Here is a 27,742-nt window from a genome sequence, read left to right as displayed (position 1 = left end):
GTGTGGTTGATTGGTGCAGGCTCATCTCATCTCCGGGACACCCGCACCAATCAACCACACCACCCCGTGGCCCAACATTTCAACTCCCCCTCCCACTCTGCCGAGGACATGGAAGTCCTGGGCCTCCTTCACCGCCGCTCCCTTACCACCAGACGCCTGGAGGAAGAATGCCTCATCTTCTGCCTCGCAACACTTCAACCCCAGGGCATCAATGTGGAATTCAACAGTTTCCTCATTTTCCCCCTTCCCCCATCTCACCCTAGTTATAAACTCCCAGCTCAGTAACTGTCCCCATGACTTGTCCGGACCTGTCCTACCTGCCTATCTCCTTTTCCACCTATCCACTCCACCCTCTCCTCCCTGACTTAATCACCTTCATCCCCTCCCCCACTCACCCATTGTACTCTATGCTACTTTCTCCCCACCCCCACCCTCCTCTAGCTTATCTCTCCACGCTTCAGGCTCACAGCCCTTCATCAGGAATAAAGGCATTTGCCCGAAACATCAATTTCAAAGCTCCTTGGATGCTGCCTGAACTGCTGTGCTCTTCCAGCACCACTAATCCAGAACCTTAGTAATTGTTAATGCCATTCTTCAAGGAATAAATGCTGTTCCTTCACTATTGCTGAGTCAAAAGCCTGCAGTCCCACCTTTTTGGCACTGTGGGTGCGCCAAGGACCTCAATTGTTCAACAAGGCAATTGTTCAACAAGGCAACTCTCCACCACTCAACCTTCAGGGCAATTAGGGATGGATAACATAATGCTGGCCTTGCCACATCTTCAAATGAATTTGAAAAAAATTAGAAAAAGTAAGCACAGATTTGAATGTAGATGTTTATGCCCAGTTTATTGATTCTAAAAAGGGTTGAGCTGTACTACCTGTTTTGAAATGAGCACCATTTAATGTAAAATGTGCAGCTGAATCGCTATGTGAAATTGAAATCTTAATATACCTTATTAAATGAGTTGTGTGGTGAAGGAGTTAATTTCTTGGTGATCTGATCACTTTAAGCAGTTATTTTACTGTATTAATGTGCAAGAATCCTTCCATTCCTGAAGAAGCAAAGGGATATTCACAGGTTTCATTGTGTTTTCCATTTAAATGTTAGGAAATGACGATCACCATATCTCTTCTATTTCACAATGACATTACCACAGTTGCTGAGAGTGAAAGTATAACTTATAAACAATAGGTTTGAGGAATTAAGCAATCATGGAACTATTTTGAAGAGGCATGTTTCCTGCTGCTGTTAGTGTTTGCAAGAGGAAGTGGAAAGGACTGTGTAATATCTGTTTGGGGATGTTTCTCATTAATGCGTTACTGTGTAATAGGGTATTGATCTAAGTATGGAGCTCTGTCTCTAACCTGGCATCGTAAATCGATTTACACTTGGATTTGTGGAAGGGACACAATAGGAATAAAATCCTTTGCAGGAAACTACCGAGGCAAGACGAACAAGTTACCCACTACAGTTAAATGAGCACCAAAAAAAATTTGGAGAGACAAAGAAGTAAGGTAATTAATCCAAAGACTCATCAGAAATTCCCTGTAAAAGGGGAAAGCTGTGAGGTTAAAAAATAGCAAGAAAGGAACAGTCATTCAGTTCCACTTGTGAATTGTTCTCTTTATTTTAAGGGTTGTAGCTGATATTGTTGTTACTTTACTCAGCTGGAACCTCAACATAATAATCATAGCCTTTTAGTCTGTTGGTATTTCTGGAGTTCTTTGTAATCAGCATTAACCTTTTAGAGCGTGACAGTAATGTTTGTAATAGTCATGATTTGGAGATGCTGGTGTTGGATTGTAATAGTTCATAATAGTGTTTGCAATATAAGGCTCCACTAGTCAAATAATTGACAGTACTGGAATAAGATCACAAATCCTCATACTTCACTACTTTTTCTTACAAAATCTATGTGTAATCACATATCATTTATATTGTGAAATCAAATCTAATTTGCGTAAAATTTTATTTTCAATATTACTACATAACAAAATTTACTTGGTTTAATTATTATAGAATGTTCTTTAATATTAAAGAGTAGTGAGATGTTGTGAATAAATTTTTGAAAATTATTTGTTCATGAGATGTGGGGGTTGCTAGCAAACCCAGTTTCAATTGCTCTCGAGGTGGTGCAGGTGAGCATTAACTATGGACTTAAAATTACTGGTGAACTGTTCATTTTAAATGGGACAAATGGCTTGACTGTTAACTACTCTCAATGGCAGTTGGGTTTGGGCAAGACCAAATGTTGGTCTTGCCAGCAACTCTAGGAGCCTGTGAAAAAAATTAAAACACGGTGGGAGTTAGAGTTCAGGAAGTCTACATTACTTCTGTCTAACACTGTTTGAATGATGGCTGCAGACACTATTTCTAAATGCAACCTGGGAAAAAACTGTGGGAATTGCATTCAGTTGTGAACATAGAACATTACAGTGTAGGAATGGGCCCTTCAGCCCATGATGTTGTGCCGAACATGATGCCAAATTAAACTAATCTCTTCTGCCTGCCCTTGTTCCATATCCCTCCATTATTTTACATATTCATGTGCTTATCTAAAAGCCCCTATCATATCTGCCTCCAGTACTTCCACTGGCAGCGGTGTTCCAGACTCCTACCACTCTCTGTGCAATAGACTTGTCCCTCGCATCCCCTTTTAACTTTCTCCCTTTCACCTTAAGTGCATGCCCTCCACTATTAGACATTTCAACTCTGGGAAAATTGTACAGACTGTCAACTCTATCTATACATCTATGGAACCAAATGCCTACTTTTCCTTAATATTTGATCACCCAAAGTGCAGCACCTCACACTTACCTGGATGAAACTCCATCTGCCATTACTCCACTCAAATCTGCAACTGACCTATATCTGGCTGTATCCTGTGACAACTTTCTACACTATCTTCCACTCCTCCAATCTTTGTATTGTCTGCAGACTTACTAACCACATCCTCCATCTGCATTTTGATTCAAATCATTTATATCTGTCACTAACAGCAGAAGTCCTAAAGTGGATCTCTTAGATCCACTAGTAATGGATCTCCTGCCGGAAAACCATCAGCCCACCACTCCCCTCTTCCTTCCATGTGCAAGCCAGTTTTGAATCAAAGCAGCTAAGTCACTGTGGATCCCATGCATCATCTTCATCTGGCTGAGCCTACCATGAAGGATGTTGTCGAAAGCCTTAGGGAAATCCATGCAGACAACGTCCACTCCTGTGCCCTCATCAATCATCTTTACCACCTTGAAAAATTAAATCTAGTTAGTAAGACCTGACCTGCCCCAAACAAAGCCGTGCTCACTGTCCCTAATTAGGTCATGCTTTCTCAAGTGCTCGTAAATCCTGTTCCTCAGAAACCTCCAAGAGCTTCCCAATCACCGATGTGAGACTCACTGGTCTATAGTTTCCTGGATTATCCCTATGTTCTTTCTTGAACAGAAGAAAAACATTAGTGACTTGCCAGTCTTCCAGGACACGTCTAGTGGCTAGCGAGGTAACAAAGGTCTTGGTCAAGACCTCAGCAAAAGGGGTCTTCTCTGGCATCTCTTAATAAGATGGGGTAGATACCATCAGGTCCCAGGGACTTATTCATTTTAATGCTGTTCAAGAGACCCAACACCACTTTCTTTCTTGATCTCAAAATGTCCTAGCATATTAGCATGTTCCACATTAATCTCACTATTCTCTATATCCCTCTGCTGGATGATTACTGATTCAAAATACGCATTTAGGATCTTGTCCACATCCTCTGCCTCCAAGCAGGAATTCCATGCTTTATCCTGGAGTGGTCCCACCTCCTCCCTAGTCGTCGTCTTGTTTTTTAATGGATGTGTAGAATGCTTTGGGATTCTCTTAACCCTACTAGCTACTGTCATTTGGCTCCTTGCTTGAGTTCTTTCCTGCTTTCTTTATATTCCTCACTGGTCCTGTCCAATTTTAGTGGCATCTATAAGGTTTAGGAAGTTTTTTCCCTTTTGAATAAATTCACAACCACCTTCGTTATCCGAGGTTCCCTTCTCTTGCCATCCTTATCCTTACTGGAACATGCCGGTCCTGAATTCTGATCAGTAGATCTTTGAACAATTCCTACATGTCAAATGTGTATTAGCCTAATAACAGTTCCTCCCAATTAACACATCCTGGCTCCTGCCTAATACTGACATAATTTGCCCTCCCCCAATTTAGTACCTATTCTAGTCGCAAGATCCTGACTTATCCTTATTCACAGCTATCTTAGAACTTAAGGGGTTGTGATCACTGTGTTTACAAAATGCTCTCCCACTGAAATATCAGTCACCTGGCTGGGCTCCTTAGCTGGTATAAGGTCCAGTATGGTCCCTGTTCTAGTTGGACTAGCCACATACTGTGCCAAGAAACTTTCTTGCATGTACGTTACATATTCTACCCTGTCCATGCCTCTTGCTGTAAGGGAGACCTTGTCAATGTTGGAGAAGTTAAAGTCATCCATTTTGACAATTCTGTTATTGCATCTTTCCATAATCTGCCTACATATTGGACATGGACAAGGGAATTGCTGGACACATGCATTGATATATTTGGGCTGTGCTAAACCTGAAACACTACATGTGAAGTGTCTCCTACCCGTCCTCCTCTAACCAAAAAAAGACTCTGTGGAGGTTTGGTAAGGTAAGGCTTTTTTTTCCCCCCAATTATTCAATCTCTCTTGGTAATTTAGAGCAGAGGGGATGGAGGCTAGGGCAGTTGCATGCTCCTCTTGCAGGATAAGGGAGGTAAGGGTCACCACTGGTGTCTCTGTGTACATCACCTGTGAAAAGTGCCTGCAACTCCAACTCCTCACACACCATGTTAGGGAGCTGGAGCAACATTGGAACATTTAGGAGGCTGAGGCGGTGGCTGGTTTGTGGGGGGGGGAGGGGCGGTGAGAGAGAGGAGGTACAGAGAGGCAGTCACACCTGAGTTACAGGACCGAGGTAGCTAGGTGAAGTGTCAGGAGAGGGAAAGGGAATAGGCAGACAGTGCAGGGACCTCCTGTGGTTGTACCCCTCAATAATAAGTATACCGTTTCGAATACTGTTGGGGATGAGGCGTGGGGAGGATGGAGATGACTTAACAGGAAAGCCATAGTGGCCAGGTTTCTAGCACTGAGCCTGGCTCTGGCTCAGAAGGGAAAGGGTGTAGAATAGGAGAGCAATAATGACAGGAGATTCAATAGACAATAGATGCAGGAGTAGGCCATTCTGCCCTTCGAGCCTGCACCACCATTTAATATGATCATGGCTGATCATCCTTAAATCAGTATCCTGTTCCTGCCTTATCTCCATAACCCTTGATTCCACAATCCTTGAGAGCTCTATCCAACTTTTTTTTTCTTAAATGAATCCAGAGACTGGGCCTCCACTGCCCTCTGGGGCAATCCCGCCATTCCAGGAATTGACCTATGCTGTACTCCCTCAATAGCCAGAATGTCTTTCCTCAAATCTGGAGACCAGAGCTGCACACAGTACTCCAGGTATGGTCTCATCAGGGTCCTGTACAGCTGCAGAAGAACCTCTTGGCTTCTATACTCAATCCCTCTTGTTATGAAGGCCAGCATGCTATTAGCCTTCTTCACTACCTGCTGTACCTGCATGCTTACCTTCATTGACTGGTGTACAAGAACACCCAGATCTCTTTGTACTGCCCCTTTACCTAAATTGATTCCATATAGGTAGTAATCTGCCTTCCTGTTCTTGCCACCAAAGTGGATAACCATACATTTATCCACAATAAACTGCATCTGACCACTCAAACAAACTTGTCCAGGTCACCCTGTAATCTCCTAACATCCTCATATCCTCAATTCAATTTTGAGAGGAACAGACACGAGATTCTGTGATCATGAGCGAGACTCCCGGATAGTGCGTTGCCTCCTGAGTGCCAGGATTCTTTAGGGGGAGGGAGAGCAGCCAGAAGTCGTGGTACACGTAGGTACATATGTCACAGGTAGCAAAAGGGAGGAGGACCTGAAAAGTGAATATAGGGAGTTAGGTTGGAAGCTAAAAGGCAGGATGAGCAGCGTAGTAATGTTCGATGTCACAGGCTAGTGAGGCGAGGAATAGAGAGTGAGTGCAGCTGAACATGGGCTGGTGTAGGCGGGAGGGCTTCAGATATGTGGATCATTGGGATACCTTCTGGGGAAGGTGCGACCTGTGCAAGAACAGGTTGCACCTGAACTGGAGGGGCACCAATATTAGATTAGATTACTTTTAGTGTGGAAACAGGCCCTTCGGCCCAACAAGTCCACACCGACCTGCAGAAGCACAAGCCACCCATACCCCTAACACTATGGGCAATTTAGCATGGCCAATTCTCCTGACCTGCACATCTTTGGACTGTGGGAGGAAACCGAGCATCCAGAGGAAACCCACGCTCACACTGGGAGAATGTGCAAACTCCACACACAGTCGCCTGAGGTGGGAATTGATCCCGGGTCTCTGGTGCTGTGAGGCAGCAGTGCTGCCCACTAATATCCTGGAAGGGCAATTTGCTAGAACTATTCGTGAGGGTTTAAACTAGATTGGCAGTGATGTTGGAACCAGAGCTACAGTCAGAGGAAGGGGTATTTGGTTTACAGGCAGTGAGTGTCTGAGAGGAGTGATAGACACTTGATAGGGCAAAAGTGAAGTCAATGTTGAAGTGTGTCTTCCAAATAAAAGTGTGTCTATTTTAATGCAAGAAGTATCAAGAATAAGGGTGACTCGGAGCATGAATCAGTGCTTAGAACTGTGATGTTATGGCCATTGCGGAGACTTTGAAATCTCAGGGGCAGGAATGGTTGTTGATGTTCCCGAATTTAGATGTTTCAAAAGTAATAGGGGTGAAAGGTAAAAGAGGTGGAGGAGTGGCATTGCTAATCAGATAGTAGCACAGCTGCAGAAAGGGCGGATGTTGAGTAGAGTTTGCCTACAGAGTCAGTATGGGTGGAAGTCAAAACAGGAAAGGAACAGTCACTGTAGTGGGAATTTTCAACTTCCTTAATGTCTCGGTGGCTGTTGAAGGGCCTAGTATAATCCCATCAAAGTGTTTGCAGCCATCTTATTTTTGAGCATAACCCACATTTCCTTAAATGAGCCCTCCATTATGTCCTTGATGTAATGCAACTCCTCCACCTCTTTTACCTCCCTCTCGAACTCATCTATAACAATGAAATCCTGCAACGTTGAGCAGCTAGTTCTGTCTATCACTCAACCAAGTCTGTATCATGGCCACCACATCATCGTCCTATGTACTGATCCAGGCTTTAACCTCACTTGATTTACCTCTAATCCTCCTGTGTTCAAATTAACACACATCAGCACATTAGTACCATTGTATCCATTTACTGGTCTCTGCCTGTTTTTGTTCTCTGACTTGCTGGTCCTATCATATACCTTCCCCTCAATCCCTCCATTTGTTGACCTGCTGCTCTGGTTCTCTGCACCCTACCATTTCAAGTTGCGTTAGCGGACCTCCCTGTGAGGATATTGGTTCCCCTCTAGTTTACATACAACCCATTCCTCTTGTACAAGTTGCCCTGCCCCAGAAGAGATCCCAATGATCCAAGAACCTGAAAACCTGCCACTTCCTCCAACTCTTTAGTCATGCATTCATCTCTCCTACCTTGATATTCCTTGCCCTGAGATCACTACCCATAAGGTTCTGCTTTTCAGCCTCTTTCCTAACTCCCTATACTCCAATCCATGGTATTTCATCCCTCTTTTTACCTATGCAATTGGTACTAATGTGCACGATGACCTCTGGCTGCTTGCCCTCCCTATTAAGAATTTCGTGCAACCACTCAGACGATCTTGATCCTGGTACCTGGCAGGCAATTCGCCAATCTAGAATCTTGAGCACTGCCACAGACACCTGTCTGTGTCCCTAACTAGCAAGTCTCCTGCCATTGTTGCTTGCTTGGACTTTGCCTGACCCTGCTCAACAGCAGAGCTGTTTGTAGTGCCACAGGCCTGGCTGCTGCTGTTATGCTGTCCTGAAACGCTATCCTTCACAACAGTATTCAAAACAGTATAGCTGTTAGAGGGGACAATAGCCACAGGAGACTCCTGCACTACCTACCTGCCTGCCTGCCTCTCCTGGCAGTCACCCATCTACTTAACTGAACCTGTCGTGTCAAAAAGTGAAGCGCTGGAAAAGCATTGCAAGTCAGGCACATCCGTGAGGCAGGATGGTCGACGTTTTGGGCATAAGCCTTTCATGGGGAATGTGCCTGTGGTGTGACCACTTCCCCGTAACTAGTCTCTTATCATGCTCGCTGCCTGCTGTATGCTCCTCAGTGTTCAGCTGAATGACGTGATCTGTGAGGAGCTGCAGCCAATCTCATTTCCTATAGACATAGTCGTCTGGGACATTAGACTGCTCCCTGAGCTCCCATATTTGGCAGGAGGAGTACACCATTGACCTAACTGCCACCTCTGTCCCTTTACAGTAAGAAAGATGAAAGAAGCTTACCTTGTCTTTACCTTCTGCACCTTTCTAAACCTACACTTCCTCTAACCAGCTGCACTTACACCACACTGCAACCTCTCTCAAGCTATTTTGTTGGTAATTTCTATTGATTGCATTGTAATTTAAATAACCAATCTTTACAAATGGACCAAGTACCTTTTGAGGCTACCAAAAGAGAAAATGCTGGAAAATCTCAGCAAGTCTGGCAGCATCTGTAAGGAGAGAAAAGAGCTGACGTTTCGAGTCTAACTAACTGACCCTTTGTCTGTTCTGTTCTGCATGTATCAAATGAACAAATAAACATTAAAGTTTGACTCTATCCCAACAAACCAAAGGCATCTCTTACACATAAAGACTATATTTTCATACATTTGAGGTACTGGGAGGGTTCAATAACTGAATGGGCCCCGAATTAACTTCAGGAAGACTGCAGACTGTGGTCTTTCCCCGCTGTGTCTGTGCATTTCTCAGCTTGTAGTCCTGGACCTTGGAATGTACCAGTCTGCAACACTAGGTCAAGTTCTGGAAGACCAATAAGTTTTGGTCAGACTAAAAGTTAATGGTCCTCCAGGTGCAGTTATGTTTGTCTCGGTGTGTGTTGCAGGGAACAGACCATAGAGCACAGAGTCCTGCTAATGGAGCTGCTCAGGATGAACTTCGACAAAAACCTGTACATCTTTCGCAAAAGCCCAAGTCATGTTCCTGGTCCATGTCATTGAAATCTACAAATGGACCAACAGGATTTGAAAACAAAGGTTATTGGGGAGTTCCTTATACCGTTACGGAAGAGGGAAGTACTCCTGATTCCTGGGATTGAGTGGCTTTTATCGGAAATTCATTCTGAATTTTAGCAGTGTGATTGCCTTTATGATTGTCCTGTTGAAGAAGTGCAGGGAATTTCAGTGGATGGAGGAATGTCTGAAGGCATTTGATAGCCTGAAAGCTATGTGAGTCACTCCCCCAGTGTTAGCCACAACTAATTACACAAAGCCATTCAACATGTTTAACAACGTGAGTGATGTCGGTGTTGTTGCTGTACTTTTGCAAAAAGATGACGAGAAGATAGATCTATTGTGTACTTTTCCAGAAACTTGAAGAATCATCAACAGTAGTATTTCACAATTGAGAAGGAGATCTTGAGTTTGTTGTTGGTGTTGCAACATTTTAATATTTATATTACCAGTAACACCTCAGGCAATTATATATGTGATCATAACCCCTTAAAAGTTTTCCAATAACTTTTAAGGATAAAATACCAGACTGCGTTTAGATTGAGCTTATTATTTCAGCCATTCAGTTTGAAAATTATGCATGCGGCAGGACAAGAGAACGGAATTGCCAACGTGGTGTTGTCTTTGAAGGAAGACGGCGGCATTCTGTGGCTGGAAGAAAATGGACTGAAATTGACTGTAGTAGTGAATAATTGCATGCTTAGAGTCAATGTAGTATATATGTATTGTACTGTAATTATAATGTAAGGGTTTTAAGAAAATGAAACCATCTTTGTATATTGACTTTTTTTCGTGGGGGAGTTGTGACCATGCTATGGCTTCAAGATAGGTATTTTGTCCTGGTTTTCTTTGTGTGAAGAAATATTGAGACAGGTGAAGTGGGGTCTGCTTAAAGTCAATAGATTAAACAGCTTGTGAGGCCTTGGGTTTTTTTAAAATTAAAACAATTGAAGCAACCTGAATGAATGGGGTCAAGCTTCCACAGCCAGGATTTTTAGCATGTTTATGATGTATGGCACTGAGTGTGGATCTTGAGATGGAGCAAAAGAAGCTATCTGTGGAACATTGAACATCGCAAAGATACCTACGATCCCGGGTGAATTCAAAGCAGGAAGGATAAAATTTGAGTTGGAATCCATGTGAGGTGAATTTGAGCTGGAGGCAGTCATTAAGGAATGTGATGTGGCTATACAAATGAGTTTTAGCTAATACCTTGTTGAACACCCAGAGTGACTGAAATTAATGATAGTGAATGAGAAAAAAGATTAGAATGGAAACCCCATCGGAGACAGAAGCAGAACTTCTTCAATGTGAACATACCTAGAAGAAAAGTGGCAGTGAGTTAAATACTAAATAAGAATCAAAAGAACTGTGGATGCTGTAAATCACAAATAAAAACATAAATTGCTGGGAAAGCTCAGCATCAGCATTCTGAAGAAGAGTCACCTGATCTGAAATGTTAACTGTGCTTTCTCTCCACAGATGCTGCTAGATTTGTTGAGCTTTTGCAGCAATTTGTGTTTTTGTTTTTGATTTACAATGCCTGCAGGTGTCTCAGTTTTTAAATTCAGGATGTTTAGTTTTAGCTTTCTGCAGTTGCAGAGGTCTTGAAGCTGGATGTGAAAGCTTTTATTCTCATCTCGGTTACAGCTAAAAGCTGCCAGAATCACGTGTGAGACAATCTATTTCATTGAATTTATCTTTGCCAAGGATGCGTTTATGGAACGTTACTATATTGGAACAATTAATTAGCAGTTAGTATATCTATTACTTTGAACATTTTGATAGTTGTGTCAGTTCTTATTTTTATTTTCTCTGTACTTTTGCATTGGTGTTAAAATAAAGTGTGTTTTGCTTAAAGTCGAATAGTCTGACCAATCGAATTGCATCTGGAACGCAGCACCTTACTAATCCTAAAAATAAGAAAACATTCTGGTCTAGGATATCTTCTGAATACATTTTGAGGGGGTTTGGTTTGATCCATAACTTTGTGAAGTTCAGTAATTTGATGTCTTGGCAAAATGTTTCCTTAAAAGTGATTTTCAGACTCTATACAACATGAACTGCTACAATTTCCAAATTTCTTTACCACTGCTTGAACAACACATACTTACAGCAGTTGTAAGGAAAAGGAAACTTTGAATTTTTATAATATGACAGCCCTGCTATTGCCATGCAATAGACCAGGACTTTTTTCTTTTGCCAGAAGAAGTAAAACCATTGAAAATATTTATTTCTGAAAATAAAACAATTATGTTCTTTTTATTTTGCAGTTTGTCGCTCCAACAAAAGTCCATGGGTCTGTCTAATGTGTTCAAGTGTTCATTGTGGAAGGTACGGTAATATTATCATGAGTCTTAGGCTGTCATAACGATAAGCAGACTGTGATTGTTGCACTTTACTTTGGTGTTATATAAAGATTGGTAGGTAATGTTGTTCACCTCTTCAACTGAAGTGTGTTGCACTCGATAGTGGATTGTTAACTCGCAGTTATTAAAATTCCTGTAATTAGTTTTAAAATATTGATAAGTAGCACAACCTTGTTTGGAAGTATACGATATGATGCAGAAACACTACAGGTAGTTCTGCTGTAATGCGGTAGTTCCGTTTCCATGCAACACAAGTGTTATAGAAAATCTCACGATATAAATAAATGGGTCTTATGGCAAACTGCCAAAAATATCAGGAGAACTCGAAGCAGTAGTAGTTAGTCCAAAATATCTTTAAATCATATTTTAATGAAATAATACAATAAATTCAACACTTTAACTTTAACTCACAGACTACAGTACTGTCTCTTTCATGAAGCTCTTCACCACATGAATGCCAACATGGCATTCTCAAGATTCTCCCCCAGTTTGAAATAAAGTTCCTCCTAAATGTAGACTACAATTCCCAATTTCAAGTTAAGTTTCAAGGCTTACAGAGTTGATGCATTCCTGTTTTAGCTGTACACACTGAATTTGCATTTTGCAGATAGAAGATCCTGAAGCTGGGTTTTACTGTTCTGGTAGTGCCAGGGATAGAATTGTGTAATAGCAAATGGAAGTTCACTTTATATTAAAAAAAGTCCACAAATTGTATTATAGCCAAATCATGTTTAATAAATGCGCATTGTAGGAAAACTATCTGTAATGGTGATTTGGAGATGCCGGTGTTGGACTGGGGTGTACGAAGCTAAAAATCCCAACACCAGGTTATAGTCCAACAGGTTTAATTGGAAGCACGCTAACTTTCGGAACGATAGCCACTATCACATGATGAAGGAGCATCACTCCGAAAGCTAGTGCGCTTCCAATTAGACCTGTTGGACTAAACCTGGTGTTGTGTAAGACCATAAGACATAGGAGTGGAAGTAAGGCCATTCGGCCCATCGAGTCCACTCCGCCATTCAATCATGGCTGATGCGCATTTCAGCTCCACTTGCCAGCGTTCTCCCCGTAGCCCTTAATTCCTCTAGACAACAAGAACCTATCAATCTCGGCCTTGAAGACATTTAGCGTCCCGGCTTCCACTGCACTCCGTGGCAATGAATTCCACAGGCCCACCACTCTCTGGCTGAAGAAATGTCTCCGCATTTCCGTTCTGAAATGACCCCCTCTAATTCTAAGGCTGTGTCCACGGGTCCTAGTCTCCTCGCCTAACAGAAACAATTTTCTAGCATCCACCTTTTCAAAGCCATGTATTTTGGACGTCTCTATTAGATCTCCCCTTAATCTTCTAAATTCTAACAAATACAATCCCAGTATCCTCAGCCGTTCCTCATATGCTAGACCTGTCATTCCAGGGATCATCCGTGTGAAGATGATTCAGGAGAAGAGTGACAATAATAGGGTGATTGTTATGGGAGACTTTAACTTTCCTGATATTGATTGGGAAAGCTATAGCTCAAGTTCGTTAGATGGGTCAGTGTTTGTGCAATGTGTGCAGGAGAGTTTCCTGACACAATATGTAGATAAGCCAACAAGAGGTGAGGCCATACTGGATTTGGTTCTGGGTAACGAACCAGGCCAGGTATTAGAACTAGAGGTGGGTGAGCACTTTGGGGACAGTGACCACAATTCGGTGATTTTTACTCTAGGGATGGAGAGGGATAAGTGTGTACTACAGGGCAAGAGTTATAGCTGGGGGCAGGGAAATTATGATGCGTTGAGGCATGATTTAGGATGTGTGGATTGGAAAAGTAGATTCCAAGGCAAGAGCGTTATTGATATGTGGAACTTGTTCAAGGAGCAACTATTGAGTGTCCTTGATAAGTACGTACCTATCAGGCAGGGAGGAAAGGGTCGTGTGAGGGAGCCATGGTTTAATAAGGAGTTGGAATCCCTTGTTAAATGGAAGAGGGTGGCCTTTGTAAAGATGAGGCGTGAAGGTTCAATAGGGGCGATTGAGAGTTATAAGGTAGCCCGGAAGGACCTGAAGAGAGAGCTAAGAGCAGCAAGGAGGGGACATGAAAGGTCCTTAGTGGGTAGGATTAGGGAAAACCCTAAGGCTTTCTATAGGTATGTTAGGAATAAAAGAATGACTAGGGAAGGAATAGGTCCAATCAAGGATAGTAATGGGAAGTTGCGTGTGGAGGCTGAAGAGATTGGGGAGGCGCTGAATGAATACTTTTCGTCAGTATTCACTCAGGAACAGGACATTGTTGTCGATATGAATACTGAGGCACGAATAAGTAGAATGGATGGCTTTGAGATATGTAGAGAAGAGGTGTTGGAAATTCTGGCAAGGGTGAAAATAGATAAGTCCCCTGGGCCTGATGGCATTTATCCTAGGATTCTCTGGGAAGCAAGGGAGGAGATTGCAGAGCCATTGGCCTTGATTTTTGTGTCCTCTTTGTCGACAGGAGTAGTGCCAGAGGACTGGAGGCTAGCAAACGTGGTTCCCTTGTTCAAGAAGGGGAGTAGGGATAATCCTAGTAACTATAGGCCAGTGAGTCTCACTTCTGTTGTGGGCAAAGTCTTAGAGAGAATTGTAAGGGATAGGATTTATGAACATTTGGATAGGAATAATGTGATCAAGGATAGTCAGCATGGTTTTGTGAAGGGCAGGTCGTGCCTCACAAACCTTATTGAATTCTTTGAGAAGGTGACTAAGGAGGTAGATGAGGGGAAAGCGGTAGACGTGGTATACATGGATTTTAGTAAGGCGTTTGATAAGGTCCCCCATGGTAGGCTACTGCAGAAAATACAGAGATATGGCATTGAGGGTGAGTTGGAGGTTTGGATTAGGAATTGGCTCTCTGGAAGAAGACAGAGGGTAGTAGTTGATGGCAAAGGTTCATCTTGGAGTGCCGTCACTAGCGGTGTTCCGCAAGGATCTGTTTTGGGACCATTGCTGTTTGTCATTTTTATAAATGACCTGGAGGAAGGGTTAGAAGGTTGGGTGAGCAAGTTTGCGGATGATACGAAAGTCGGAGGAGTTGTAGACAGTGAGGAAGGATATGGCAGGTTACAGCGGGATATAGAGAAGCTGCAGAGCTGGGCAGAAAGGTGGCAAATGGAGTTCAATGTAGCTAAGTGTGAAGTGATTCACTTTGGTAAGAGTAATAAAAAGATGGATTACTGGGTTAATGGTAGACTACTTGGTAGTGTGGAAGAGCAGAGGGATCTTGGTGTCCATGTACACAGATCTCTGAAAGTTGCCACCCAGGTAAATAGTGCAGTGAAGAAGGCATATGGCGTACTGGCTTTTATTGGTAGAGGAATTGAGTTCCGGAGTCCTGAGGTCATGCTGCAGTTGTATAAGACTCTGGTGCAGCCGCATCTGGAATATTGTGTGCAGTTTTGGTCGCCATACTATAGGAAGGATGTGGAGGCACTGGAACGGGTGCAGAGGAAGTTTACCAGGATGTTGCCTGGTATGGTAGGAAGATCCTATGAGGAAAGGCTGAGGCACTTGGGGTTGTTTTCATTGGAGAAAAGAAGGTTTAGGGGTGATTTGATAGAGGTGTACAAGATGATTAGGGGGTTAGATAGGGTTGACAGTGAGAACCTTTTTCCACGTATGGAGTCAGCTATTACAAGGGGGCATAGCTTTAAATTAAGGGGGGGTAGATATAGGACTGATGTTAGGGGTAGGTTCTTCACTCAGCGAGTTGTAAGTTCATGGAATGCCCTGCCAGTAGCAGTGGTGGACTCTCCCTCTTTATGGGTATTTAAGCGGGCATTGGATAGGTATATGGAGGATAGTGGGTTAGTGTAGGTTAGGTGGGCTTTGATCGGCGCAACATCGAGGGCCGAAGGGCCTGTACTGCGCTGTATTCTTCTATGTTCTATGTTCTATGAATCTCCGCTGGACACGTTCCAGTGCCAGTATGTCCTTCCTGAGGTGTGGGGACCAAAACTGGACACAGTACTCCAAATGGGGCCTAACCAGAGCTTTATAAAGTCTTAGTAGTACATCTCTGCTTTTATATTCCAACCCTCTTGAGATAAGAGACAACATTGCATTCGCTTTCTTAATCACAGACTCAACCTGCATGTTTACCTTTAGAGAATCCTCGACTAGCACTCCCAGATCCCTTTGTGCTTTGGCTTTATTAAGTTTCTCACCATTTAGAAAGTAGTCCATGCTTTTATTCTTTTTGCCAAAGTGCAAGACCTCGCACTTGCTCACGTTAAATTCCATCAGCCATTTCCTGGACCACTCTCCCAACCTGTCTAGATCCTTCTGTAGCCTCCCCACTTCCTCAGTACTACCTGCCTGTCCACCTAACTTCGTATCATCGGCAAACTTCGCTAGAATGCCCCCGGTTCCCTCATCCAAATCATTAATATATAATGCGAACAGCTGTGGCCCCAGCACCGAACCCTGCGGGACACCGCTCGTCACCGGCTGCCATTCTGAAAAAGAACCTTTTATCCCAACTCTCTGCCTTCTGTGTGATTTTTAACTAACTGTAATGGAGTACTCTCCATTGAGTGATTGACACTCTTTGTAAATATAGTAAATGTTTTTTTTTTAAATCCAGAACCTGAGTTCTAAACCATATGTGAATATTGGGGACTATCCAAAATTCCTTGGATTTTAGAATTATTGCAGTGATTTGCAAGTTAGTGAATGTAACACTGTTATTCAGAAAATGAAGGTTAGAGCAAACAAGGGACTGTAGATAAAGTCATTGGGAAATTTCTGCAATCTATTATTAAGGAAATTTCAATGCATTCAGAAACTTATTGTATGGTCAGGTAATTTTAGCATTTTATTTTTAAAATATCTGGTAACAAATCTTCTGAGTAAGTACCTAGTAGGATAGATAAAGGGGAACCAGTGGCTGTAGTTGGCATGGATTTCCAAAAACCGATTCAATGAGGTGCCCACACAAAAATTTTAGAGTTTGGGGTAATGCTTATAAGAGTGGTTCACTGATAGGATATAAATTAGTGGTAAATGAGATGTGAAAATTGGCAGGTGGTTAAGGATCAAAGCTGGGGCATTGGATACTTTCAACATATTTTAATGACTTAGATAAAGCAGCTGAAGACTCCTGTGGCACTACTCACTACCTCGGAAGCACGGCTCAAGTCTCACCTGGTCCAGAAATTAGTAATGACAACTCTGAACAGGTTGATTATAGGAAATATCTAGATGAAAAGCTGAGTGTAACATATCCAGGTTTATAGATATAATGTGAGGAATCGACATCATAAGAAGGATGTGATGTATGGGAGAGGATGCAAAGAAATTGTTTTCCTTAGACAGGAGAGACTGAGAGAGGAATGTGATTTGAGATGTATAAAGTTATGATGACCATGATATGGAGGTGCTGGTGTTGGACTGTGGTGTACAAAGTTAAAAGTCACACAACACCAGGTTATAATCCAACAGCTTTATTTGGAAGTATTAGCTTTCAGAAAGACCAGCACTCTGAAAGCTAGTACTTCTAAATAAACCTTTTGGACTATAACGTGATGTCGTAATTTTTTTAAAACTTATGATGTGCATAGATAGTTAGACAATTATAAGGAATGACATAGGCTCAGATGAGGTTTGAATCTATTTGGGGGGGGGGGGGTGAAGAAGTGGAAGGTAAATAGAAACAAGGGAAACAAAACACTGGCAGGAGTCATATATAAACCCCCAAACAGTAGCCACACAGTAGAAAAGGCTGTCTGTTAACAAATAGTAGCATCATGCAAAAAGAAGAGCGTAATAATTATGGGTGTCTTTATTGGCATGACCAATGTGAAGATTAAAGTTAGAAACAGTAGCTATGAAAATAGATTCATAGAGTTCATTAGGGATAGTTTCTGAGAGCATATGTCAGGTAGCCTGCTCCCTGGTTGACTATCTTGGATCTGGTAATGGCTAATGAGGCAGATTTAACAAATTAACTGTGATTAGAAGATCCCCTAGGAAGTAGTAATCATAACAGGAAAGATCCTAAGAGAGGAATGAATCAACCATGGCTAACCAAGGAAGCTAAGGAGAGTATAAAGTTGAACGAAAAAGCAGATGAGGTAAAAGTCAGTCATAGCCACAAAGACTGGCATAAAATCAGAATCAGGTAGGTAAAAACAAGGACTGCAGATGCTGGAAACCAGAGTCTAGATTAGAGTGGTGTTGGTAAAGCACAGCAGGTCAGGCAGCATCCGAGGAGCAGGAAAATCGATGTTTCGGGCAAAAACCCTTCATTCAGGAATAGAGGCAGGGTGCTTGCAGAGTGGAGAGATAAATGAGAGGGGGGTGGGGGTGGGGAGAAAGTAGCCAAGAGTACAATAGGTGAATGGGGGTGGGGAGGTGATAGGTCAGAGAGGAGAGTGGAGTGGATAGGTGGAAAGGAAGATAGGCAGGTAGGACAGGTCATGAGGGTGGTGCTGAGCTGGAAGGCTGGAGGTGGGGGAAGGTGAAATTAGGAAACTGGTGAAATCCACATTGATGCCATGGGGTTGAAGTGTTCCGAGGCGGAAGATGAGGTGTTCTTCCCCCAGGCATCGGGTGGTTGAGGGAGTGGTGGTGGAGGAGGCCCAGGACCTGCATGTTCTCGGCTGAGTCATTGAGACGTACAGCACGGAAACAGACCCTTTGATCCAACCCGTCCATGCCGACCAGATATCCCAACCCAATCTAGTCCCACCACCAGCACTCGGCCCATATCTCTCCAAATCTTTCCTATTCACATACCCATCCAGATGCCCCTCTGGCAGGTCAGTTCATACATGTACCACCCTCTGCGTGAAGAAGTTGCCCCATAGGTCCTTTTTATATCTTTCCCCTCTCACCATAAACCTATGCCCTGTAGTTCTAGACTTCCCCTGCCACCCCCCCCCCCCACCTCTCCCCCCGCCAAGGTGGGAGGGGGAGTTGAAATGTTGGGCCACAGGGGCGGTGGGGTTGATTAAAATCAGAATCAAACAAAGGAGAACTACAAAGATAATAAAAGAGAGAAAATAAATTGAGGGCAAACTAATGAGGAATATAAAAACTGACAACAGTTCGACAAGGTTCCCTATGGGAGACTGATTAGCAAGGTTAGATCTCACGGAATACATGGAGAACTAGCCATTTGGATACAGAACTGGCTCAAAGGTAGAAGAGGGTGATGGTGGGAGGTTGTTTTTCGGACTGGAGGCCTGTGACCAGTGAAGTGCTACAATGATTGGTGCTGGGTCCACTACTTTGTCATTTACATAAATGATTTGAATGCGAGCATAAGAGGTATAGTTAGTAAGTTTGCAGATGACACCAAAATTTGAGGTGTAGTGGACAGTGAAGAGGCGTACCTCAGATTACAACAGGATCTTGATCAGATGGGCTGAGAAATGGCAGATGGAGTTTAATTCAGATAAATGTGAGGTGCTGCATTTTGGGAAAGCAAATCTTAGCAGGACTTAATGGTAAGGTCCTAGGGAGTGTTGCTGAACAAAGACCTTGGAGTGCAGGTTATCATAGCTTCTTGAAAGTGAAGTTGCAGGTAGATAAGATAGTGAGGAAGGTGTTTGGTATGCTTTCCTTTTATTGGTCAGAGTATTGAGTACAGGAGTTGGGAGGTCATGTAGCGGCTGTACAGGACATTGGTTAGGCCGCTGTTAGAATATTGCGTACAATTCTGGTCTCCTTCCTATCGGAAAGATGTTGTGAAACTTGAAAGGGTTCAGAAAAGATTTGCAAGGATGTTGCCAGGGTTGGAGGATTTAAGCTATAGGGAGAGGCTGAACAGGCTGGAGCTGTTTTCCCTGGAGCTTTGGGTGACCTTACAGAGGTTTACAAAATTGAGGGGCATGGATAGGGTAAATAGGTAAAGTCTCTTCCCTGAGGTCGGGGAGTCCAGAACTAGAGGACATAGGTTTAGGGTGAGAGGGACAAAGTTATATAAGAGGCAGCTTTTTCACACAGAAGGTGGTACGTGTATGGAATGAGCTGCCAGAGGATATGGTGGAGGCTGGTACAATTGCAACATTTAAGAGGCATTTGGAGGGGTATATGAATAGGAAGGGTTTGGAGGGATATGGGCCAGGTGCTGACAGGTGGGACTGGATTGGGTTGGGATATCTGGTCGGCATGGACGGGTTGGACTGAACGGTCTGTTTCCATGCTGTACATCTCTATGACTCTTAAGAGTTTCTTTAAACGTATAAAAATCAGGAGAAGGTCAAAGCAAATGTAGGCCCCTTAGAAAGTAAGTATGGGGAAATAGTTATGGGGAACAAGGAAAGGGCAGAGGAGTTAGATATTTTGTAGCAGTCTTTATGGTGTAAGATACATTAAACACCTCATTCATAAAGAATGCAGGGAAGTACTATGTAAGAATAATAGGGTGATAATGATATGGGATTTTAACTTTCCAGACATAGACTGGGACTGCCGTAGTGTTATGGGCTTGGATGGAGAGGAATTTATTAAGTGTGTACAAGAAAATTTTCTGATTCCGTATGTGGATGTACCTACTAAAGACTGAGCAAAACCTGACCTTCTCTTGGAAAATAAGGCAGGGCAAGTGACTGAAGTGTAAGTGGGAGAGCACTCTGGGGCCAGTGGTCATAGTTATATTAGTTTTAAAATAGTGATGGAAAGGATAGACTTGATCCAAAAGTTCAAGTTTAAAATTTGGAGGAAGGTCAATTTTGATGGTATTAGGCAAGAACTTTCAAAAATTGATTGGGGCGGATATTAGCTGGTAAAGGGATGACTGGAAAATGGGAAGCCTTCTGAAAAAAGATAACGGGAGTCCAGAGACAGTATATTCCTGTTCGGGTGAAGATTAAGGCTGATTGGTATAGGGAATGCTGGATGACTGGAAAAATTGAGGTTCTTAACAAGGGGGAAAAAAGGAAGCATATCTCAGGTAGAGACAGCAGGGATCAAGTGAATTCCTAGAACAGTATAAGGGCAATAGAAGTATGCTTAAGAGGGAAATCAGGTGGGCAAAAAGGGACATGAGATACCTTTGGCAAAAAAGAGTTTGGGAGAATCCAGATGGATTCTACAAATGTATTAATAGCAAAAGAGTAACCAGGGATAGAACAGAGCCCTTAAAGATCAGCCACGCCAACTGTATGGAATTGCAGGGGATGGAGAGATACTAAATGAGTATTTTGCATCAGTATTTACTGTGGTGAAAGATATAAGAAGAATAAGGGGGAATAAATAGTAATACCTTAAAGTGTGCATATTATAGAAAAGGTCATCTTAAAATCTACTCATTTGGGTTTGTTGCTGAGAAATTGGTGGACTGTGTTCATTGGGTACCCATTCTTTTTGAATACATGGTATAGGTGATTTTTCTTTTCTCTGCTCTGCATAGTTCCTCTGTGCTGCAGTATGTGTTGGCTCGTTGAAAAAATGTTCTGATACAGCTTCGTTTATGGGTGTTGGGATGATTGCTTTGTGATTCAATATTTGGTCCATATGTGTTGTTTTCCTGTAGATGCTGGTTTGAAGTTCTGCATTGGCTGTTAGCTCTACTGTGACATCTCGGAATTGTGTATTGTTGTTGTTTCCCTCCTCTTTAATGAATTTTATGCCAGTCAGGGTATTATTGATGGCATTGAAGGTTTCTTCTAACTTATTTCATTTTGTGATGACAAAGGTGTCCTCCACAAAGCAGATCCAAAGTTTAGGTTGGATGGTTGGCAGAGCTGTTTGTTTGAGTCTCTGCATTACTGCCTCTGCTAAGAACCCTGATATTGGAGATCCCATGGGTGCTCCGTTGGTTTGTCTGAGGGTTTTGTTGTTGAGGGTGAAGTGTGTGGTAAGGCATAGCTTGATGATACTGTCCTTGTTCATTTAAGTTAGTGATGTTTGGTGTATGTGTCTTTGGGTCTTCTAATAATGAGGTCAGTGTTTCCTTTGCCAGGTTAATGTTGGTTGATGTAACAGCCCTGTTTACATCAAAAGGAGACCATTATTTCATCCTCTTCTATCTTAGTGTTTTTGATAGTCTTCAGGAATTCTTGGGTGGATTAGATGGAGTGGCGTGAATCTGAGCATTTTAGTCTTTGGTGTAGCTCCTTGGCTAATCTGTAAGTTGGTGTTCCAGGTAGCAAGACTATAGGTCTGAGAGGGGGGGCTCCTGGTTTGTGAATTTTGGGTAATCTTTAGAAGCGTGGTGTGTTGGATCCGTCTGGTTTCATTTTTTGGAAGTCGGTCTTATTTATTTCTCCAGATTTCTGAAGTTTTTTGAGTAGGACTTTGATTCGGTTCTCTAGTTGTGGGGTTGGGTCTATTGACACCTGTTCGTAAGTGTTGGTATCTGTAAGTACAGCGTTCGCTTTTTCAATGTAATATCTTCAATTTAGAATGACTGTCAAGCGTCCTTTGTCTGCAGGTAGGATAACAATTTTTTCTAGTCTTTCTAGTACCTTTTCTTTCTCGTGTATTGAAAGTGTTTCCTTCCCTTTTTCCTCTTAGTAAGAGGATTAAATTACAACTGCCAAGATGCGGACAAGAAAGATGTCTTAGCATTAGAAACAACACTAAAAGACAACTAACTCACAGAAGAAACCCAGCAAACCATCAGACAGGTAGTCGCACCAATGTTGCTTAATGTCTGATGGTTTGTTGGATTTCTTCTGAGTTGGTTGTCTTTTAGTGGGATCTCTGATTTCAGGGTTCTTAGCAGAGGCAGTAGTGCAGAGACTTGAACAAACAGTTCTGCCAACCATCCAACCCAAACTTTGGTCCACTACGTGGATGACACCTTTGTCATCACAAAACGAAACAAATTAGTGGAAACTCTCAAGACCATCAATAATACCCTTACTGGCATAAAATTCATTTAAAGAGGAGGAAAATAACAACAAACTGCTATTCCTAGATGTCACAGTAAAGCGAACAGCCAATGCAGAACTTCAAACCAGCAGGAAACCAACACTGCAGCACAGAGGAACTACGCAGAGCAGAGAAAAATCACCTATACAGTGTATCCAAAAAGAATGGGTACCCAATGAACACAGTCTGCCAATTTCTCAGCAACAAACCCAAATGAGCAGACAAAACACATCCAGGAAACCCTAGCCACTCTCTTCTACGTTACTCGGTAACGAACCGGGACAAGTGGTGGGCTTGTTAGTGGGTGAACATTTTGGTGGTGGCGACCACAATTCTGTGACTTTCACCTTGGTTATGGAGAGAGATAGGTGCGCACAACAAGGAAGTTTTTACAATTGGGGGAAGGGAAATTACGATGCTGTAAGACAGGATTTGAGGAGCATACGTTGGGAGCATAGGCTGTCAGGGAAGGATGTGGTGGAAATGTGGGACTTTTTCAAGGAGCAGATACGACGTGCCCTTGATATGTATGTACCGATCAGGCAGGAAAGAAATGGTCGTGTGAGGGAGCCTTGGTTGACGAGGGAGGTTGAATGTCTAGTAAAGAGGAAGAAGGAGGCTTACATAAGGTTGAGGAAACAAGGTTCAGACAGAGCAGTGGAGGGATACAGGATAGCCAGAAGGGACCTGAAGAAAGGGATTAGGAGAGCTAAGAGAGGGCATGAAAAATCCTTGGCGGATAGGATCAAGGATAACCCCAAGGCATTTTATGCGTATGTGAGAAACCTGAGAATGACGAGAACGAGGGTAGGTCCGATCAAGGACAGTGGTGGGAGACTGTGTATTGAGTCGGAAGAGATAGGAGAGGTCTTGAACAAGTACTTCTCTTCAGTATTTACGAACGAGAGGGACCGTATTGTTGAAGAGGAGAGTGTGAAACGGACTGATAAGCTAGAAGAGATACCTGTTAGGAAGGAAGATGTGTTGGACATTTTGAACAACTTGAGGATAGACAAGTTCCCCGGGCCTGACGGGATATATCCTAGGATTATGTGGGAAGCAAGAGAGGAAATTGCAGTACCGTTGGCAATGATCTTCTCGTCTTCACTGGCAACTGGGGTGGTACCAGGGGACTGGAGAGTAGCGAATGTTGTGCCCCTGTTCAAAAAAGGGAATAGGGATAACCCCGGGAATTACAGGCCAGTTAGTCTTACTTCTGTGGTAGGCAAAGTAATGGAAAGGGTACTGAGGGATAGGATTTACGAGTATCTGGAAAGACACTGCTTGATTAGGGACAGCCAGCACGGATTTGTGAGGGGTAGGTCTTGCCTTACAAGTCTTATTGAATTCTTCGAGGAGGTGACCAAACATGTGGATGAGGGTAGAGCAGTGGATGTAGTGTACATGGATTTTAGTAAGGCATTTGATAAGGTTCCCCATGGTAGGCTTATGCGGAAAGTCAGGAGGCATGGGATAGAGGGAAATTTGGCCAATTGGATAGAAAACTGGCTAACCGGTCGAAGTCAGAGAGTGGTGGTAGATGGTAAATATTCAGCATGGAGTCCAGTTACAAGTGGAGTTCCGCAGGGATCAGTTCTGGGTCCTCTGCTGTTTGTAATTTTTATTAATGACTTAGAGGAGGGAGTCGAAGGGTGGGTCAGTAAATTTGCAGATGATACAAAGATAGGTGGAGTTGTGGACAGTGAGGAGGGCTGTTGTCGGCTGCAGAGGGACTTAGATATGATGCAGAGCTGGGCTGAGGAGTGGCAGATGGAGTTCAACCCTGCCAAGTGTGAGGTTGTCCATTTTGGAAGAACAAATAAGAATGCGGAATACAGGGTTAATGGTAGGGTTCTTGGTCAGGTGGAGGAACAGAGGGATCTTGGGGTCTATGTACATAGATCTTTGAAGGTTGCCACTCAGGTGGATAGAGTTTGTAAGAAGGCCTATGGAGTATTATCGTTCATTAGCAGAGGGATTGAATTCAAGAGTCGTGAGGTGATGTTGCAGCTGTACAGGACTTTGGTTAGGCCACATTTGGAGTACTGTGTGCAGTTCTGGTCGCCTCACTTTAGGAAAGATGTGGAAGCTTTGGAGAGGGTGCAGAGAAGATTTACCAGGATGTTGCCTGGAATGGAGAGTAGGTCGTACGAGGATAGGTTGAGAGTTCTCGGCCTTTTCTCGTTGGAACGGCGAAGGATGAGGGGTGACTTGATAGAGGTTTATAAGATGATCAGAGGAATAGATAGAGTAGACAGTCAGAAACTTTTTCCCCGGGTACAACAGAGTGTTACAAGGGGACATAAATTTAAGGTGAAGGGTGGAAGGTATAGGGGAGATGTCAGGGGTGGGTTCTTTACCCAGAGAGTGGTGGGGGCATGGAATGCGCTGCCCGAGGGAGTGGTAGAGTCAGATTCATTGGCGACCTTTAAGTGGCATTTGGATAGGTACATGGATGGGTGCTTAATCTAGGATAGAAGTGCGGCACAACATCGTGGGCCGAAGGGCCTGTTCTGTGCTGTATTGTTCTATGTTCTATGTTCTAAAGACATCTCTGAAATGACTGCCAGACTACTCGGACTCCTTGGCATCATGATAGTCCACAAACCCACCAACACACTGAAACAGCAGCTAATGAATTTGAAAGACCCTGTACAGACTACAAGCAAAACTAATGTCATTTACAAAATACCGCACAAGGACTGTAATGAACACTACATTGGACAAACAGGCAGAAAACTAGCCAGCAGAATACATGAACACCAACTAACCACAAAAAGACATGATCCGCTCTCAGTAGTATCCTCACATACAGCTGAGGAAGGACACCACTTCAACTGGGACAATACATCCATCCTAGGACAAGCCAAACAAAGACACGCACAAGAATTCATAGAAGCATGGCATTCCACCTGAAACACACTCGACAAACAGAGTTAGACCCCTCTACCACCTCCTGAGAAAAGGAACAGGAAGTGACTTCATCACAGAAAATGACATCACCAATCCAAAGAAACCCAAACATATAAATAGAAAGCAGGACTTTTCAGCATTGCTTTGCCTGAGGCCCACTGAAGGTGTTACCTAGTGGGTAAACGAAATGTCTGGAAATGAACCTTGCAGCTCAGCGAGCAAACCTACATCCAATTCAGTAAGATGTTCAACAAGGTTCTGAATTGTAGACTGGTTAACAAGGTGAGATCACGTGGAATACAGGGAGAACTAGCCACTTGGATGCAGAGCTGGCTTGAATGTAGGAGACAGAAGGTGGTGGTGGAGAATTGCTTTTCAGACTGGAGACCTGTGACCAGCGGTGTGCTGCAAGGATCGGTGCTAGGTCCACTGCTTTTTGTCATTATATATAAATGATTGGATGTGAATATAGGAGGAATGGTTAGTAAGTTTGTGCACTACACCTTTAATTTTAGTGTGATGTGCAATGAAAAAGGTTACCATTTGAGTACAACGGGACCTTGATTAGATGGGTCAAGGAATGGCAGATGAAGTTTAATTTAGGTAAACGTGAGGTGCTATATTTTGGAAAGACAAATCAGGGCAGAACTTGTACGCTTAAGGTAAGGTCCTGGAAAGTGTTGAAGAACAAAGGGACCTTTGAGTGCATGTTCATAGTTCTTTGAAAGTGGAATCGCAGATAAACAGACAGCACTTGGTATACTTGCATTTATTGGTTAGTGCATTGAGTATAGGAGCTGGAATGTCATGTTGCATCTGAGCAGGACATTGGTTAGACCATTTTTGGAATATTGTTCAATTATAGTCTCCCTCCTGTAGGAAGGATGTTGCAAAACTTGAAAGGGTTAAGAAAAGATTTACAAAGATGTTGCCAGAATTGGAGGGTTTGAGCTATAGGGAGAAGTTGAATAGGGTGGGGCTATTTTCCCTGGAAAGTTGGAGGCTGAGGGGTGACCTTTATAGAGGTTTATAAAATCATGAGGGGCATGGATAGGGTGAATAGCCAAGGTCGCTTCCCCAGGATAGGAGAGGCTAAAACTAGAGGGAATAGGGTTAAGTTGAGGGGAAAGATTTGAAAAGGGACTTAAGGCGCAAATGTTTCATGAAAGTGGTGTGTGTGTGTGTGTGTGTGTGTGTGTGTGTCTGTGTCTGTGTCTGTGTATATAGAATGAGCTGCCAGAGGAAGTGGTGGAGGCTGGTAAATTTGAAACATTTAAAAGGCAGCTGGATGAGTATATGAATAGGAAGGCTTTCGAGGTATATGAATGAATTGCTGGGAGATGGGACTCATTTAGGATATCAGGTCGCCATGGAAGAGTTGGACCAAAGGGTCTGTTTTCATGCTGTATATCACTATGACTCTATGACTAGAGAAAATGCTTTTAAAAAAGTTAATGGGATGAAAAGCAGTTATGTCCGTTGGCTTTGATGGCTTGCATCCTAGGATCCTAAAAGAAGCAGCAACAGAGAGAGTGGATGTTTGCATTGGTTGTAATGTTCTAAAAATCTTTTGGATTCTAGAGAGATATCAGAGAATTAGAAAACTGCCAACATGACACCCCATTTTAAGAGGGAGGACAAGTAAAAGCAGACAACAATAGTCCACTTATGCTAACATCTACTGTTGTAAAAATATTGGTATCAATTATTAAGGAAATATTCCATATTTTGAAAGTCGTATCTGTTAAGCAGATTCATGGCTTCATGAAAGAGAAATTGTATCTGACCAGTTTTTGAGGAAGTCTCAACCAGAGAGGTTAGAGGGGAATCGGTTGATATGTTATATTTTACTTCCTGAAGGTGTTCAAGAAGATACCAAAAGATGAAGTCATAAGATATCTCCTGGAATCATTGTATGCCAACTCCTTAGAAGAGGATGATTTTTTTTTAAAGTTAGGATCGATGAGATCATTTCCAAGGTTGACCCTTTTTTATGTGGGTAGATGGATACCAGGTTGTGTATGAACTTTCCATAATAATTTACCAAAACCAGAAATGACCTAATCACTTGGACAGATATGGCAGATGGGATACCTCTGATCACCCTAACTTTACATATATAACTTGGTCTTATCGAACTTGTAGCCCACATAGGTCACTTAGGGCCCTGGAACATGCATTTTTTCCCATCATCGACATTTACCTGCCTCAGAAAAACTTCTAAAAACTGTACTCATTTTCCCTAACTCATCCTTATTTGTTTTCCCTGTTATAATGATGTCCTCTAGGTAAGTGGGGATCTTAGGTAGGCCTTGCAAAATGTTCTCCAACTACTGAAAAATTGAATCAGGTGACAATACACTAAATGACAGTCTTATATATTGATATAAGTCTTTATGGGTATTAATTGTAGC

At 42.8% G+C, this 27,742-nt stretch overlaps 1 protein-coding gene across 5 annotated transcripts in view; it reads left to right on the top strand.

The window, feature by feature from the left end:
- Positions 1–27,742, top strand: part of usp3 (ubiquitin specific peptidase 3) — a 209,889-nt gene that overhangs the window by 11,846 nt on the left and 170,301 nt on the right. For 4 of the 5 annotated variants that reach the window (XM_072553325.1, XM_072553326.1, XM_072553328.1 and 1 more), the window contains exon 2: positions 11,477–11,537. In XM_072553325.1, the coding sequence (XP_072409426.1) occupies positions 11,477–11,537 (61 nt within the window). Of the gene's footprint in view, positions 1–1,049; positions 1,518–11,476; positions 11,538–27,742 lie in introns of those variants that run through there. The other variant, XM_072553327.1, reaches the window with a different exon arrangement.

The sequence above is a fragment of the Chiloscyllium punctatum genome, chromosome 33 (genome assembly GCF_047496795.1).
Source record: "Chiloscyllium punctatum isolate Juve2018m chromosome 33, sChiPun1.3, whole genome shotgun sequence".
NCBI lineage: Eukaryota > Metazoa > Chordata > Chondrichthyes > Orectolobiformes > Hemiscylliidae > Chiloscyllium > Chiloscyllium punctatum.
This window is presented reverse-complemented; position numbering and strand designations above follow the sequence as displayed.